The sequence below is a fragment of the Pinus tabuliformis genome, chromosome 8 (genome assembly GCF_031772625.1).
Source record: "Pinus tabuliformis cultivar Carrire ecotype Pingquan chromosome 8, CPIR1, whole genome shotgun sequence".
Taxonomy (NCBI): Eukaryota; Viridiplantae; Streptophyta; class Pinopsida; order Pinales; family Pinaceae; genus Pinus; species Pinus tabuliformis.
Genome location: NC_142294.1, coordinates 161,629,460 through 161,645,852, shown reverse-complemented (window position 1 = coordinate 161,645,852; position 16,393 = coordinate 161,629,460). Strand labels below are relative to the sequence as shown.

Sequence of the window (16,393 nt, the reverse complement as noted above, 5' to 3'; positions counted from 1 at the left end):
ATATGGTAGCATGGATAGCTAATTCACATACTGAATACTCATAATTCAAATATGAGGCATGAGTGTTCGGTTTTTATTATCCAATGAAGAACAAACAATGAAACCAGAATAATTTACTCACAATATGCTCTACTCCATTCCTGGTGGAGCACACATCACATTTAGAAAAATGTATCATACATATAATATTTACATTAGCCATAAACAGTAAAGGCTCTTACAAAACTGCAATCAACTGCTTTCTTCCTCCCAAAGAACACTGGGAATATATAGGAAACAGAGTGGACCGAGATCATAATGAAATGAAAGTAGAGCCCTACTTATTGTATCTTACAAATGACCTGCTGGAGGTGACCAGTGTCACAAACTCGAACACAATTCAAAACATACAAATAGTTTCACTCTCTGGATGAAGTAAATATCGAAAATCGTCTCAGCATTTTTGTATAGGGTGAATCAGGCATCTTTTCCCTCTCCTCTTCATCCAGATCTTCCTGGGATTTTGGCAATTCATCTGGTTGAATGAAAGGATGTTCTTTTGGTGAATTGGCATCACTAACTGGAGAACTGGATGAAGTCATTGGGATTTGTTCTTTGCTCTGAGCCTCATTTTGCAGCTTTGGCATTTTTGCAATCGTGCTTACATTGCCAATGAGAGATTTGACGCCCCCTGATTGTCTCACTAAGTTTTCCATTCGTTCCAAGGGTTGACAGTCAGAGATTCCATCCTCTGAAGATGAAACATTACACAGCTCCTCAGATTCCTTCTGCAAATTTTACATTTTATATTCTCGTTAAACACATTAGAATGTGTATCTAGCTTATAAGGCTAGCATTCCAGATATTTTTTACGTCTGTGCTATATTTCAGCAATTTTCAACCGAGCAAAATATATAAAAGTGGATACAAGCTCTTCATTTGCTGATCAGAATACTTGCATCACTATAAAAATTAGGAATCTTCACCAACTATTTAGGAAAGCGTGTAGTTCCTTAATGCTTTTCAACTATTCTGATATAATAATCACTTCTTACATTTGGCCTCTTACTCTTACATGCTAAACAGAACAAATATCAATGTTTATGAAAATGAAACCTTCATCTTCTCAAATTCAAAAAATGTCTCCCAACAGCTGAATGATTCCTTGCCTTCTAGAGTTGAACATCGCTCTGCAGAGAAAATTTAAGTTACCTTAACTGGACTTGGATATATCAACCATAAAAAGAAATCAAGAATATGCTCATCTCAGCAATTGTAGAAGATTCAAGTACAAGAAATTTGCACAATCTCGAAGTAGTAATTCAGTCCTAGGCAAAGTAGTCCAATAGGTCTTCATCAATCTCAAATTTGAATTTTAGAAGTATCCATTTACTAAAGTTCCATTCAGCATAAATCCATCTTAACTCTTTATTTGGAAAAGAAAACATTACACTAGTAGCTCAATGTAACTTATATAAAAACTTGTGCTCTTTTGTTGTGAGGTCCAACAGAGATATCAGTGTCAAATCTTAATTTTGAAATAAGTACTCATTCACTTACCAATTTAAGATGTTCCAAGTACCATAAATCTAACTTAAACCTGAATACAGGGATCAAAAGGCGATTAAACAACAATTAATAGATACAGGGTTTATATATATCCTATTTGTTTTTGTCTAGATAGGACCATTATGAACACAAAGACATGAAGAAATGACATCTTCCCCATCAGGGCATTGAAGCACCTCATTTCTCTTTGATACTGGCATCACTAACAATGTCAGTGTCATATTCTGTAGGTTCTTTCTAGTTTGTAGTTGTATTTATGTGGGATGGTTCGTTCTTTCTAGTTTGTAGTTGTATTTACTATTTATGTCGGATGGTTAAACCAATTGAAGTAATTCTCAAAGTTATGATTGTTATCTATGTGATATTAGAAGATATTATTACAGTGGCATATCCATATAATGGAATTTCATTCAAAAGTCATTAAAAGATAGATACGCGTTTCATATGATATACCCCATTTACAAAGACTTCGTTATCCCTCTTTAGGGAAAGATCCTGAAAGACCAACCCTTCGTTATCCCTCTTTAGAGAAAGATCCTGAAAGACCAACCCTTCATATGGTTGGCCCTGGAAGATCTTACAGGAGAAGTTAAAAGTAAAAGGAATCCTAAAAGGTCTTAATCATAGTTCAAGGCAAGGAAGTAGGTACGCAATAGCGATATATAGAGACAGCAGAACGTAGACACTATCTTAGCCACTGTAATTCATATAGTTGCAAAATCTAGGTAAATTCCTGCACAAATTATAAATAGCCTAAGATTTTAAATACCTCTTTTAGAAAGGTTGGTCTTGAGAGGTTAATCCACCCACGTCTTCCTACAATCAAATTTTGAATTTTAGATCCCAAATATTGGTCTCTTAATTTCTGAACATCGTTTCTGAAAGAAATTCATTGATTTCCCATAGATGTAAACTGAACCATGTGGTTCAATCATATCAAAATGCATAGGTCTTAGAACACAGTTTTATCTAGCCCATTCATTCATTCAAGATACAGAAGATACCAACTAATCCGTAATCACATTTTCTGCTTTCTTCAAGGAGGAATTTTTTGAGTACAGTCCATTGAATGTAAAGGCCTCAGAATATATTTTGATCTAAAGCATGCATTCATTGAACATACAAAACTGAGAAGATACCAACTTACCCATAATGGCCTTTTCTGCTTTCTTCAACAGGCGAGGTTCCCTTACTCCCCTAGTAATCTTGTCCCTGCTGAATGGCTCAAGCTTGGGTGTCTGAGCAGTCTGATGAGATGGGCTCTCAGATTTCTGGTTTGACATTGCAAGTATCTGATTCATATTGTTCCTTCCAAGCCCACCAATTTTCTTCTGAGGCTGTGCTGAAGCACAACCCACGTGAAGAGGGCTGCAACAAGCAGATGATGATACACACAACATTTTTCCCAAAACAGATATAATCTGAAACTGTACTTCAAATTGGGTGAATTGCAGATGGTATATGGTTATGAAGTATGAATTGCCCAAAGCATAAAACAGTTCATAAACTTGGAAAATTAAACCCTTCGAACTTTGAAATGTAGATCTATACAGTTATCACTAAGATATTGGAAATTTTCATTGTGACCATAATCTGGTAAAGTAAAAAAATTCACAGAAGCCATTTGGGAGTCCGATATCATACACCACGTCGAAAGTATATGAATCGTCATCTTTTACCAAATTAGAACCCGCAAGCGAATTTATTTGGCGCCTTGTAGAGAAATCAGTTGATTTCTGAGTACCATTATTATTTCTGGCTCTTCTTGTGAAATCAGTTGATTTCTGAGTATCATTACTATTTCTCGCTCTTCTTGTCACTTTGGAGTATTTGTCTGATTGTTGTTGATTAGAGGATGAAGAACTATACCTTTGCCTGGTCGGAGTCGATCCACTGACCTGCTGTGAGCGGGATGACCTCGCATCGTCGGCATCGATGCTATTAACCCTACTGTACAACGTCGCGCTCCGAACGAAGAGCTTCCCATCGAAAGCGAGGCTTTCTGGTCCATCTTTCTCGGTCCAGAGATCGATTCCCCCGGGCTTCTGAAACCTGTCGGCCAAGGCTTGGAGATTCTTGTCAGCCATAACGGCGAACAAAGTAGGGGCTTTGGTGGACTTTTCCCAGGGCTTTTCAAGATTGGTCGTGGCTGCTCTGAGCTCTGCTCGCTTCCACATTTCGTAAAGCTGGCGCTCTCAGAGGCGGGTTTTGAGGAGCTGCTTGGATTTCTGCTCTTGCATTCTCTTCCACTGCCTACCTACCCAACGAATTCATAACTACTTTTTTGTGATCGAACGGTTCAGCCTTTCCCAATCGTCTAACATATTATCTAACATTATGTAAGGGTGACAAGTAGACATGAAGGGGAGTTGATTTCAGAGGGAAACGCCTTACGGCGTAATTATAAAAAAAACAAAATAATTATAAAAATAATGCGATCAAAAGAAAACTAATGCGATGAATCCGGAAGATGATCTACACAATAAAAAAAATATTAATAACTAAAAACATGAGCAAAGAAGAAGTAGAATAATGTAAATATATTTCCCATCATGTGTTATCTCCATCTCATGATTTTAACCATTCTCTTCCATATTTATTTGTTATTAAATTGTAAATAAATTGTTTTGTTTGATCATTTTTATTAATGGTTTGTTTTGGGAACATTTCATGAAGATGAAACAATGTATTTGTGGGCCTAATGGTTAAGATCATGTGTTTCCTTCTAAGAGGCCACCAAAGGTGTAGAGTATGTATGCATTCTTGTCCCACAAACAAAGGGTCTCATACACCAATTAAATTGGGTAATAATAATAATAATATTTTATTTATTTATTCATATCACATCAATGTTTGTAATATTATTTTAACCATTTTTTTAGTATTAATTATTATTCATTTATGATAATATTTTTGGGTAGAAAAATTGGAGTTGTTGATTTATGTGGCCTATTTGAAGGGTACGTCATGTTTTGGTGATATAAGTTTCAAAAAATTTCAAATCTTACTTGAAAATTTAAATGGTTATTTGGGGTGTCTAAGATTTGTAAACATAGTTTAGAATATCTAAGCATTGTTCTATACACTGAGAATTTTCCAATAATGTGAGGATCTTCTCAACTAGAGTATATATGGGGAATTTATGTTTCCCGCAATTTACCTTATCATGTTGACTGCCATGAAAATAACATTAGTACACATTACTTACACATGGAGTTATTATGTATGGGGAAGTTATGTTTCCCACAAGTTAACTTATCATTTTGACGACCATGAAATTAAGATTCGTACACATTACTCACACATGGAGTTAGTCATGGGTGGACTTTCAAGAGACTCTAGAGGGTCCAAAACCTTAACATTAATTTGGGTTTCAAGCATACAAAAGCCCTAAATTTCTATCAAGCCATGTTAAACACTAGGCCACTAGGATAAGAAGAGACTCCATTCTTATTGTATGTTGTATTGTTCATTTTGAATATAGCATTGGGAGAGGGATATTGAAGAAGAATAATGTAAATAGAAGATCAGGAAGTAACCATGTTGGCCACAATATTCATGGCAACTTTATAGTGATTTCCCCTTCTGCTGAAAAATGCAGCAAGAAATTCTCAATTTGATTTTTCCTTAATTAAATTGAGAAAATTCAAATTTCCACATCAGCAGACAACTTGGAGGCAGTGAACTTGTGTGACATGGTTTGTGTCACTCATTTTACTCAGTAAATTTGAGTTGGAGGAGTAAGAGTTCAGTTAAGCATGTGTGATTGCTAATTTGTAGTAATCAAGGTTAGTTATTTCAAATTGTTTTCAGTTAAACTAGTTCTAACTGTTGAAGGAACTAGTGGAAGGTTAGTTGTGCAATGGGACTTCTATCTAACTTAGTGATCATCTAGTTATGATCTAAATTGGATCATTATATTTTTTTTCATCCATCTCGATGCATTTGAAGTGGAAAAAGTGGAGGAATCGGTTCACGACACTGTTTTTACTAGCGGGACCCAGTTTGGCAAAACGGGGCTTGAAACCTTCCAAGAGCGTTTTGAGGCATCAAACGACGTTTTTGGGGTAAAAATTTTCCACTCACGTGAAGAACCTTTTCATGCTATTCTACACACAAAAAGTTTTCCAACAGCGCAAGAATCGTGTCAATCCAAGTCCGTATGCAAAAGTTATGCCACTCAGAATTTGACCTTCCTATTTTCACACCTATAGTCCAAGAGGATGCCACGTCATCCCCATTACTCATGAAAAAGGGGCTAGACACATGTTTGTGATGTAAAATACTCTAGAAGAGTCTATTTTGTAAATCTAGTTAAGAATTTATATAGTCAAACTTAACCTTAACCAGCGCACTAGGAGGAAGAGGCATTCCATTATTTCGAGAGCATTTTGTTCCATAGTTGAGGAAAGATAGCTAGGAGAGATAGGAGGTAGAGCACACAGAGAGGATATATGCACTGTAGCAACCCACGGGCCACAAACATTACTTCTTTGTATCTGCATCCATATTTCTAGACAAATAAAGGGAGCAAAGCGGCCTCACCTTCCAACTGGGTTTTCTCTCGAAAGGGTTGTTGACAGAGAATACCTTTTGTATTATGTGTGTGTGAGCTTATTTTGTCGTTCTCTACTTTTCTGCTTGATTTACTTTTACATGCACGCACTAATTACAATTAATTTTACAGATCTAGAAATTAAATGAAACTGTAATAATGTGGAATCTCATATTTTTTATCAAATCTGTTGTGAGTCCACTAGAATATCCACAATAGTTTATGGATCAAGTTAACTAATCAATCAACCCAAAATAGCTAGTGCGTGCATAGAATTCGAGTTCCCCAACCGTGGTAGAGATTCCAAGGCAATGTAACATTAGTTGTAGACTAGTTTTGAGTGTACAAATGTTGCATGTAGTCAAATGATCAACCTTGGGAATTGCACAATCCATTTTGGAGAAATTCATAGGGGTCTCATTTCCTCAGGAATTGCGCAATGGAATAAGGGCTCAAGCAGAGGCAAAAATTGACTAAGTCTAGGTTAGAGCTTCTCAGTGAGAAGAGAGGTAGGTTATTCACTTGTAGGTTGTGCTCAATTGAGAAAAGAAATTGTAATACATATATGTTCACCAGATTAATGTAAGCAGGAAGGGGTTTTTAGCGGATTTATTTCCCCTGGAAAAAAATACTATGTGCATGTGTATTATTTCTCATTGCATGTTTGTGATTGATGTTCTAAATTGTGAGTTGAGTTCGGCAGAGTAGCAGAGTAGGTTTGTGTCTTGTGATTTTGATTAAAATTTCATGAGCAACTGCAAATCTACACCATAATTTCTACACCTTCCTTTGTATTTTCATTTCAAACCTGAGAAAAAAAACGCAGAGAGGCCTGACTCATTTGTTCAAATTTTTCTATACTAGGTTTTTCCATTGTACAGCTTCTATTCATGGTGTGGATGGTGTGTTATTTGCTTAACTTCTTTCCTTTCAATTCAATGATTTCAATTTTTTCATCCATTAAGAAAATTACATTTAATCTAAATCCTAAGTAAAGCATTGCATCATAATATATTGCACTAAGTTATAAGATTTAGTGTGATGAACTATTCTAATGCAATGGCTAAAATTGTTTATATATCACTTCTTATCAAAGTATTTTTCCTTGGGGTCTTATGGAATGTTGCAAAATCCAAGAATAGGTGTAAAGTTTGAAAACCATAACCATCTTGGATGAGTATAATAACAACCCACAACATGATTTCAAAGAGATATTATCAAAGCTTTAAGCATAAGTCACTAACATCCCTCGCAACATGCCCATCATCATGGAAATTATAGAGAACAAGTCTAGCTTTGTTATAGTACAGTGCTACATTTATAGAAGTAAATTCCAAAAGCTAAAGTGGAAGACCTTGTGTAATTAAGGAGGAGGCCATTGCCACCTCAACAACCATGTCCTCACTTTTGGGTAGTTCTCCTCCATCTCAAGGGGGTTTCTCCTAAGATAGTATTACTAGGGTTTTGGGGATTTGAAAGTAATTTCAAGGTTTGAACTTAAAGGGAAGATCCCCAAGCACACACAATCAAGAAATTATAAGGTTATTCTAAAGAGTAAACCCCAACGAAATGGTATAAAGGATTTTGAAAGGAAATAAAGTGATGGGAGGATACAAAATCAGGGGATTTGAAAGTAATTTCAAGATTTGAGCTTAAAGGAAAGATCCCCAAACACACACAATCAAGAAATTATAAGGTGATTCTAAAGAGTAAAACCCAACAAAATAGTATAAAAGATTTTGAAAGGAAATAAAGTGATGGGAGGATACAAAATCAGTGTCTTAGCTTATCAAGAGACGTTTGCATAGTCTAATTCCATCTATTGAGACGTTTGCATAGAAATAATTCCATCTATTGAGACGTTTGCATAGTCTAAGTCAAGAGAATTTTATCTGCCCGTCTTACCAAGATACATCGGTACATACACTGTGTTTCATTTGGGTGGTTAGAGAAGAGGGACGTTATTTTCTTCATTTAGATTCAAAATCAGTGTATGATATGTTTAGGTGTTTAAAAATATCATTTTTCGGTGAGTATTATTAAAAACACATTTCAATTTATTATTAATTAATTTATAATTTAATTAGTTTAATTTCATATATTAAGATAAATTTAGTTTGAGTTTTTATGACTATTTTTTAGATTGGTGTTGTTTATCATGTCAAATTTGTTTTAATGACCAAGTGGTAGGAATCTGACCATTTTTTTCTAAAAAAATTTAAATAGCAAGAACACTAAAATATTGTTTTTGACGGTGTAAATGAATTAGCAACATCACAAACTCTCGTGGCATCTAAAATCTTGAAATTTGATAGCTATAACATAGATTTCCAAATCATACTAAATTTTCTATCATTATTTTCCAAGCAAATTTAAAAACAAATTTGAAACTTCATAAATCTAAACGTTTTAAATTTATTTTAAAATAAAATAATAAAATAAAAAACTAAAAACATGAGAAAAGAAGAAATAGGATAATTTAAATATATTTCGCATCATATTTTATCTCCATCTCATGATTTTAACGATTCTCTTCATATTTTATTTATTACTAAATTGTAAAAAAATTGTTTTGTTCGATAATCTTTATTAATGGTTTGTTTTGGTAACATTTTATGAAAATGGTTGTATTCTTTATTTATTTATTGATATTATATCAATGTTTGTAATATTAATACATTAGTTTAATTATATTTTTTAAATATTAATTATTTTTTATTTATTTTAATATTTTTGGATAGAAAAATTGGAGTTATTAATTTATCTAATTTATTTGAAGGGTAAGTCATGTTTGGTGATACAAGTTTCAAAAATTTTCAAATTTCACTTAGACACTTTAAATGGTTGTTTTGGGTGTCTAAGATTTGTAAACATAGTTTGGAATATCTAAGCCTTGTTCTATACACCGAGAATTTTCCAATAATGTGAGGATCTTCTCAACTAGAGTATATATGGGGAATTTATGTTTCCCGCAATTTACCTTATCGTGTTGACCATCATGTTGATCACCATGAAGATACGATTAGTACACATTACTTACACATAGAGTTTTTATGTGTGGGGAAGTTATGCTTCCCACAAGTTAACTTATCATTTTGACGACCATGAAACTAAGATTTGTACGCATTACTCACACATGGAGTTAGTCATGGGTAAACTTTCAAGAGACTCTAGAGGGTCCAAAACCTTAACATTAATTTGAGTTTCAAGCATACAAAAACCCTAAATTTCTATCAAGCCATGTTAAACACTAGGCCACTAAGATAAGAAGAGATTTCACCTCTATTGTATGTTGTATTGTTGATTTTGAATATAACATATGGGAGTGGGATACTGAAGGAGAATAAAGTAAATAGAAGATCATGAAGTAGCTATGTTGGCGACAATATTCATGGCACCTTTATAGTGGTTGCCCCTTCTGTTGAAAAATACAAGAAGAAATTCTCAATTTGACTTTGCCTTGATTAAATTGAGAAAATTGAAAAAAATAAACCTTTTTTTTTAAATATACTTTATATTTTTCTATTTCCATATTTATAGCATTTTATTATTTATTCATATATTTTTCAAATTGAATATCTCAAAGTAAAAAATATTACCCTTTTCATATTTATAACCTTACATTATATTCGTATTTTTTTCAAAGTAAAAAATATTACCCCATTTTCATATTTATAACCTTACATTATATTCGTACTTTTTTCATATTCAACCAAGTACCTGACCCCAGAGAAATTTAATGAAAACCATAGACAACTATTTGGAAACATGTGGAAAGACCTCAACAATAATTGGGCAAGTAACAAGTATGATCAATGTTGTCAGAGTGAACTTGCCACTGAACAAAACATGGTATGAACTTATTGTACTAAACCATGTATGATACAGTCAAAGGGTACAGTGGCAGCACGATGATAGTATCTCAGCCTTGCATGTGACATACCGAAAGCACACCAGTGCAACTAATCTCAATGCTCTACATTTGGGTTTCCTCTGGATGTCAGTGGATCGTCCGAAAGGACTCAGTGCAACAATGAATAATATAGAGGTCTCAGGTCACGGACAAGCCGTAATGCTCCTTAGGGATCACATGTTTAGAGGATTTAATGGACAGAGTTTATCTGAATAGATTTAAGGAGAATTGAACTATGTTTTATAATAAAGAATCAAAAATTTATGAAACACAAGATCAAAAATTTAATAAAATTTCAACCAACTAAACTCTTCTTCAAAATTTCCAGGCCCAATTGCCAACTATTCTTCAAAAGTATGCTTAATTTCTTCATGAACTATCTATAAGTCCTGAATTACCCCCACTTTTCTTCTGGAATGGCAAAAAAATCAGCAGTCGTTCTGTATCCTAAGTAATAATAGATCCCTTCATTGACTACTTGAGGAAACAATCTCTAAAAGAACGGAAAATCAAGGTATTGTTTCCTCCAGAGATGGAAAAAGATTAAAATGATCATGAAAAAAGGAAGGGGAGTCCAAACATTTTATCAAGACCAGGAGGTACGCTTTGGAGCGAGTTATCACATGTTGCAGAATAGGGGATAGCAAACCTCTCCATTATATTATATTATTGATGCTTGCATATAAACATCAAGACATCGTACCATTATGAAGCCCTTTGAAATGAGTGGGCCAAGCATCATTACAGGTGTAATATTTGCCTTTGGCTCATGGTTAATATGTTAAAATGATTGAGCAAAGTTCTATTTTTGGGAGGGTGTAATGTTTAATATGAGTGGGCTAAGCTTCATTTTGGGCGTAATGTTTGATAGGCTAAAATGAGTGGAGTGGGGCCAAGCTCCATTTGGGGCTTGTGTAATGCTTCATATGTTAAAATGAGTGGGAAAAGTTCTACTTTTGGCAGGGGGCAAGTTTCAATTTGGAGGTCATGTTTAATGTGTAAAAATGAGTGGAGTGGGACCAGCTTCATTTTGGGTGTAATGTAAAAGTGAGTCGATCTAAGTTTCATTTTGGTTTTGGGTGTAATACTCGTATATTTTTGAGGTTTGAGGTTTGTCTCATGCTAAGTATGTGAAATTAGTGGGTTAAGGTTTATTTTGGGTGAATACTTTGTGAATTTTTGAGATTTGATTCAGGTTTAAGTATGTGAGAATGAATAGGTCAAGCTTTGTTTTGAAAATGAGTAGAATAAGTTCCATTTTGCATGGAATATTATGTTGAAATTTTGAGGTTTTACTTATGTTTAAGTATGTGAGAATGAATATGTTTAAGTATGTGAGAATGAATGAGTCAAGTCTCATTTTGGAAATGAGTAAGCCAAGCCCCATTTTGGGTGTAATAATGTGGTGAATATTTGAGGTTTGGCTCATGTTTAAGTATGTCAAAAAGAGTGGGTCAAGTCCCATTTTGAAAATGAGTGAGCCAAGCCTTATGCTTAAGCATGTAAGAATAAGTGGGTCAGGCAGACCAAGTCTCATTTTGAGTGTAATACCGTGGTGAACTTTTGAGGTTTCGCTCATACTTAAGTATGTGAGAATGAGTGAGTTAGACCCCATTTTGAAAATAAGTGGGCCAAGACCCATTTTGGGTGAATAGTCTAGTGAATTTTTAAGGTTTAGCTCATGCTTAAGCATGTGAAAATGAGTGGGTCAAGCCTCATGCTTAACTATGCAAGAATGAGTGAGTCAGACCCCATTTTGAAAATGAGTAGACCATGCCTCATTTGGGTGTAATACTATGGTGAATTTTTGAGGTTTTTCTCATGCTTAAGTATGTGACAATGAGTGAGTTGTGTCCCATTTTGAAAATGAGTGGGCCAAACCCCATTTTAGGTGTAATATTATGGTGAATTTTTGAGGTTCGACTCATGTTTAAGTATGTGAAAATGAGTGGGCCAACCCCCCTTTGGGGTTTAATATGCTTACTAAAAATTAAATCAAATTTATTGTTTTATATTTTCTCGCTTTTACCAATTGCAGACATTGCCATCAATGTGTTGCAGAAATTTAAAGTTATGTTCTCCTTCTAAAATACAATGTTTTATTGTGTCATTTAGAATTATTGTAAATATATTAATCAACTCATATAATATTTTAAAATATATTAAGTAAAAACAAAATAAATGTATAAGAATTTTGTAATTTTGAAAAGAAAATTCAATCTAATTTTTATTTTAAATTATTAAAAAATAATTTATTTATTTTTTTCAAAAATAAATAAATGCAATTTACATAAATATGTAAAATATTATAATGTCTAAATTAAGATAAATATAATGTATATAATATTTAACATTTTTTTTGGGTCAATTTAAAAGGATTATTGATAATCGGATGGAAGATGTGAATGTGGTTTTAAAGTATTCTTTGCAAAAAGTCATCAATAAAAATTATTAAATAATCTTTATTGTATTAGATAAATATGATTAAAATAAATATTATATTTTAATTTATTTATTTTAATACATGATTGTTTTACATATATATTTATTATATTTTTTTCAATTTTTAGAAATATTATTTTTTTCCCATTAATTTATTAATTGAATTTATATTGTAATTTTTCAATTTAATTGTTATTGTAATTGTTAAATAAAACAAAATAAATTATACATTAAGAGAAATTACATCATTGTCATTATTATCTTCACTACCATCATAATTATATTAAATATTTACGATTACCTCTCATGGAAATTAGTTAGTTGCGACTACCTCTTATGGAAATGGTCATACGTGAATGACTTACTTAACGCAGTTGAATCCCAAAATGATATCTAATATAATGCACTGCGTAAACCCCCATACTTAAATTCAAGAAAGAGTGAAGGGATCTCTACTTGAATGGTTCATGAGGCACAATACTTGCTAAGGTTTTGCAAATGGGTTAGCAAGCTAAGTGGGCTTGATTGTGGGGAAAACTCCACAGTTAAGCGAACTTGAGCCAGAGGCAATCTAGGATGGGTGACCTCCTGGGAAGTCCTGGTTACCGGGTGCAAGCCCCAAAAGTGATGATTGACGCTATGCGATTCATTTCACTAGTTTCAATCCCACTTCTTCACCCCTATGAGCATCACCCGATGCAATGAGTGCTAAGTGAACTATTCAAAAATCATGAGAAATTAGTTAGTTACGACTACCTCTCATGGAAATGGTCATATGTGAATGACTTACTTAACGCAGTTGAATCCAAAATGATATCTAATATAATGCACTGCGTAAACCCCCGTACTTATATTAGAGTTATCATATCTTGGTAAGAAATCTTGAATATGATTCGAAGAAACCTTTTTTAGAATATGATATTTATATTTTTAATTTAAAGGGGTATTTAGATTTTAAATTTAATAATTATAGTAGATGAAAGTGATTTAATCTTTATTGAATATCCATAAAATATTAACCTAATCTATGGGATTTATCATGTATCTAATGCAATGTTTTTTGTTTTAAGTTGTTTTGAAGCATTGATATTTATTTCTTAAAAATTTAATATCTTAAAAAAATTAATTAAATTTTGAACATTAATTTTAAAAAGTTATGTCTATTTTAGAATAGGGTATTGTGACACTACTATAGGGCTTCATATTGTGATGTTTGCATGCTACAAAAATCAATCCAACGTTGGATTGTGACAAACATTATCGTAAGATGACAATTAATTTGATACCCATTGTTGCAATATTACATTACATTGCAATTTATTCAATGTCACCTCTCAACATTAGAAAATTAGGGTTTATTAATCCCTTGGGTTTATAATATTATTCCCTTATGTTTATTATTCCTTGGGTTTATAATATTAATCCCTTGGGTCTTTAATCCCTAAGGTTTATAATATTAATCTTTTGGATTTACTAATCCCTTGGGTTTATAATAACATTAGGGTTTATGTTGTGACATTTGAATGGTGCAAAAATCTATCCAACATCACATTGTGACAAACATTGTCGCAATGTGACAAGCAATATGAAAATCATTGTCGAAGCCTTATTTTTCATTGCAATTTTTCAACGTCACATTGGGACACTACAAAAGGATTCATATTGTGATGTTTACATGGTATAAAAATCAATCCAATATCACATTGTGACAAATATTGTCATAAGATGACAATTAATATGATATTGATTGCTGCAATGTTACATTACATTGCACTTTATTCAATGTCACCTCTCAAAATTAAAAAAATAGGGTTTATTAATCCCTTGGGCTTATTAATTCATTTCGTTTATAATATTAATCCCTTAAGTTTATAATCCCTGTGGTTAATAATATTAATCCCTTAGGTATTTATTCTTTGGGATTTATAATATTAATCCCTTGGGTTTACTAATCGCTTGGGTTTGTAATAACAATAGGGTTTAATGTTGTGGTGTTTGAATGGTGTAGAAATATATCCATTGTTGCATTGCCACTAACATTGTTGCAATGTGACAAGTAATATGATAATCATTATTGGAACCTTACATTACATTACACTTTCTTGAACATCACATTGCGACACTAAAATAGGGTTTCATATTTTGATGTTTACACAATAGAAAAATCAATCCAATGTCACATTGTTACAAACATTTTCACAAGATGCCCATTAATCTGATAATAATTGTCACAATTGTACATTACAATGCAACTTATTCAATATCGTCTCTCAACATTAAAAAGTAAGGTTTATTAATCCCTTGGGTTTATAATAATGTTAGGGTTTAATATTGTACATTTGAATGGTGCAGAAATTTGTCCAATGTCGCATAGTCACAAACATTGTCACAATGTAACAAGCAATATGACAATCATTGTTGAAACCTTACATTACATTGCATTTTTTTCAATATCACATTGTGACATTATAATAGGGCTTCATATTTTGGCATTTGCATGGTAAAAAAATCAATCCAACGTTGCACTATGACAGAGATTATCATTAGAGGACAATTAATCTAATATTCATTATTATAATGTTACATTGCATTGCAATTTATTCAACGTCATCTCTGAACATTACAAAATTAGGGTTTATTAATTCCTTGGGTTTATAATATTATCCCCCTAGGTTGATAATCCTTAGGGTTCATAATATTAATCCCTTGGGTTTATAATTTCAATCCCTTTGCTTTTAAACCCTAGGGTTTATAATATTAATCCCTTGGGTTTATTAATCTCGTAAGTTTATAATATTAATCTGTTGGTCTTATTATTCTCTTGGGTTTATATTATTAATCCCTAGGGTTGATAATATTGACAATATGAAAATCAATCGTAGTCAACCATGGTCCAACGTTGCATTGTGACAAAGATTGTATTAATATGAAAATTAACCATGGTCATTTGTAATCAACCATGGTCAATCATAAGGGTTTAATGTTCATTTTAGGGTTTATAATATTTATCTTAGGGTTTATATCCATTGGGTTTATAATATTAATCCCTTAGGCCTATCAATCCACTGGGTTTATAATATTAGTCCCTTGTGTTTAATATTATTCCCCTTGGATTATAATCCATTGGATTTATAATATTGATAATAAGGTTTATAATATTAATCTTAGGGTTTATTTTCCTAGCGTTTAATATTAATCGTAGGGTATAATGTTATTCCCTTGGGTTTATAATCCCTAGGTTTTTAATATTAATCCAATGGGTTTATTGATCCATTGTGTTTATAATATTGATCCCAAGGTTACTAATATTAATCATAGGGTTTATATTCCGAGCGTTTACTATTAGAATAAAATAATAATTATTATTTTAAATTCTCATTATAATTGTTTTCAATAATGTCTTTCAAATTAATCATATTTTAAGTTGACCAACAACTTAAGACGTGATTAATTTGAAAGACATTATCAAAATCGGTATGGATCACAAAAGTCTAAAATCAAACATTATAATTGTTATAATTATTATTGTATTTATCATGTAATTATAATAATATTTTATATTATTATTATTATTATCATCATTAATAATATAATTTTAATTTTAATTTTAATTGATATTATAATATAATTATAATAATAATTTTTTTGGTTTATTAACTAAGGGTTCATATTCCTCGGATACAATATTATTCATAGAGTTTGAAACGTTAATCTTATGGTTTAATATAAATCTCTTGGATTTATTAATCCCTTCAGATTATAATATTAATCCTTTGGGTTTAATATTATTCCCCAAGGTTTATAATATTAATAATCCCTTTGTTTAATAATATCAATAAACCCTTAGATTTATAATAATAATAATTCTAATAATATAGTAAATATTATTATAAGTTATCATTAAAATTATTATAATTTTTATCGTATTTATAATA

General features: G+C 32.1%; 1 protein-coding gene across 1 annotated transcript; it reads right to left on the bottom strand.

Annotated features, from left to right (window-relative positions):
- Positions 1-208: 208 nt before the first annotated feature.
- LOC149234643 (CCG-binding protein 1-like) lies at positions 209-3,049 on the bottom strand. The gene is made up of 3 exons (XM_089461214.1): positions 2,696-3,049; positions 1,096-1,169; positions 209-767 (listed from the first exon to the last, which is right to left on the bottom strand). Exons 1-3 carry the CDS (start codon positions 2,946-2,948, stop codon positions 399-401), a joined length of 696 nt encoding a protein of 231 aa, XP_089317340.1. The 5' UTR covers positions 2,949-3,049; the 3' UTR covers positions 209-398.
- Between the last annotated feature and the right edge of the window lie 13,344 nt (positions 3,050-16,393).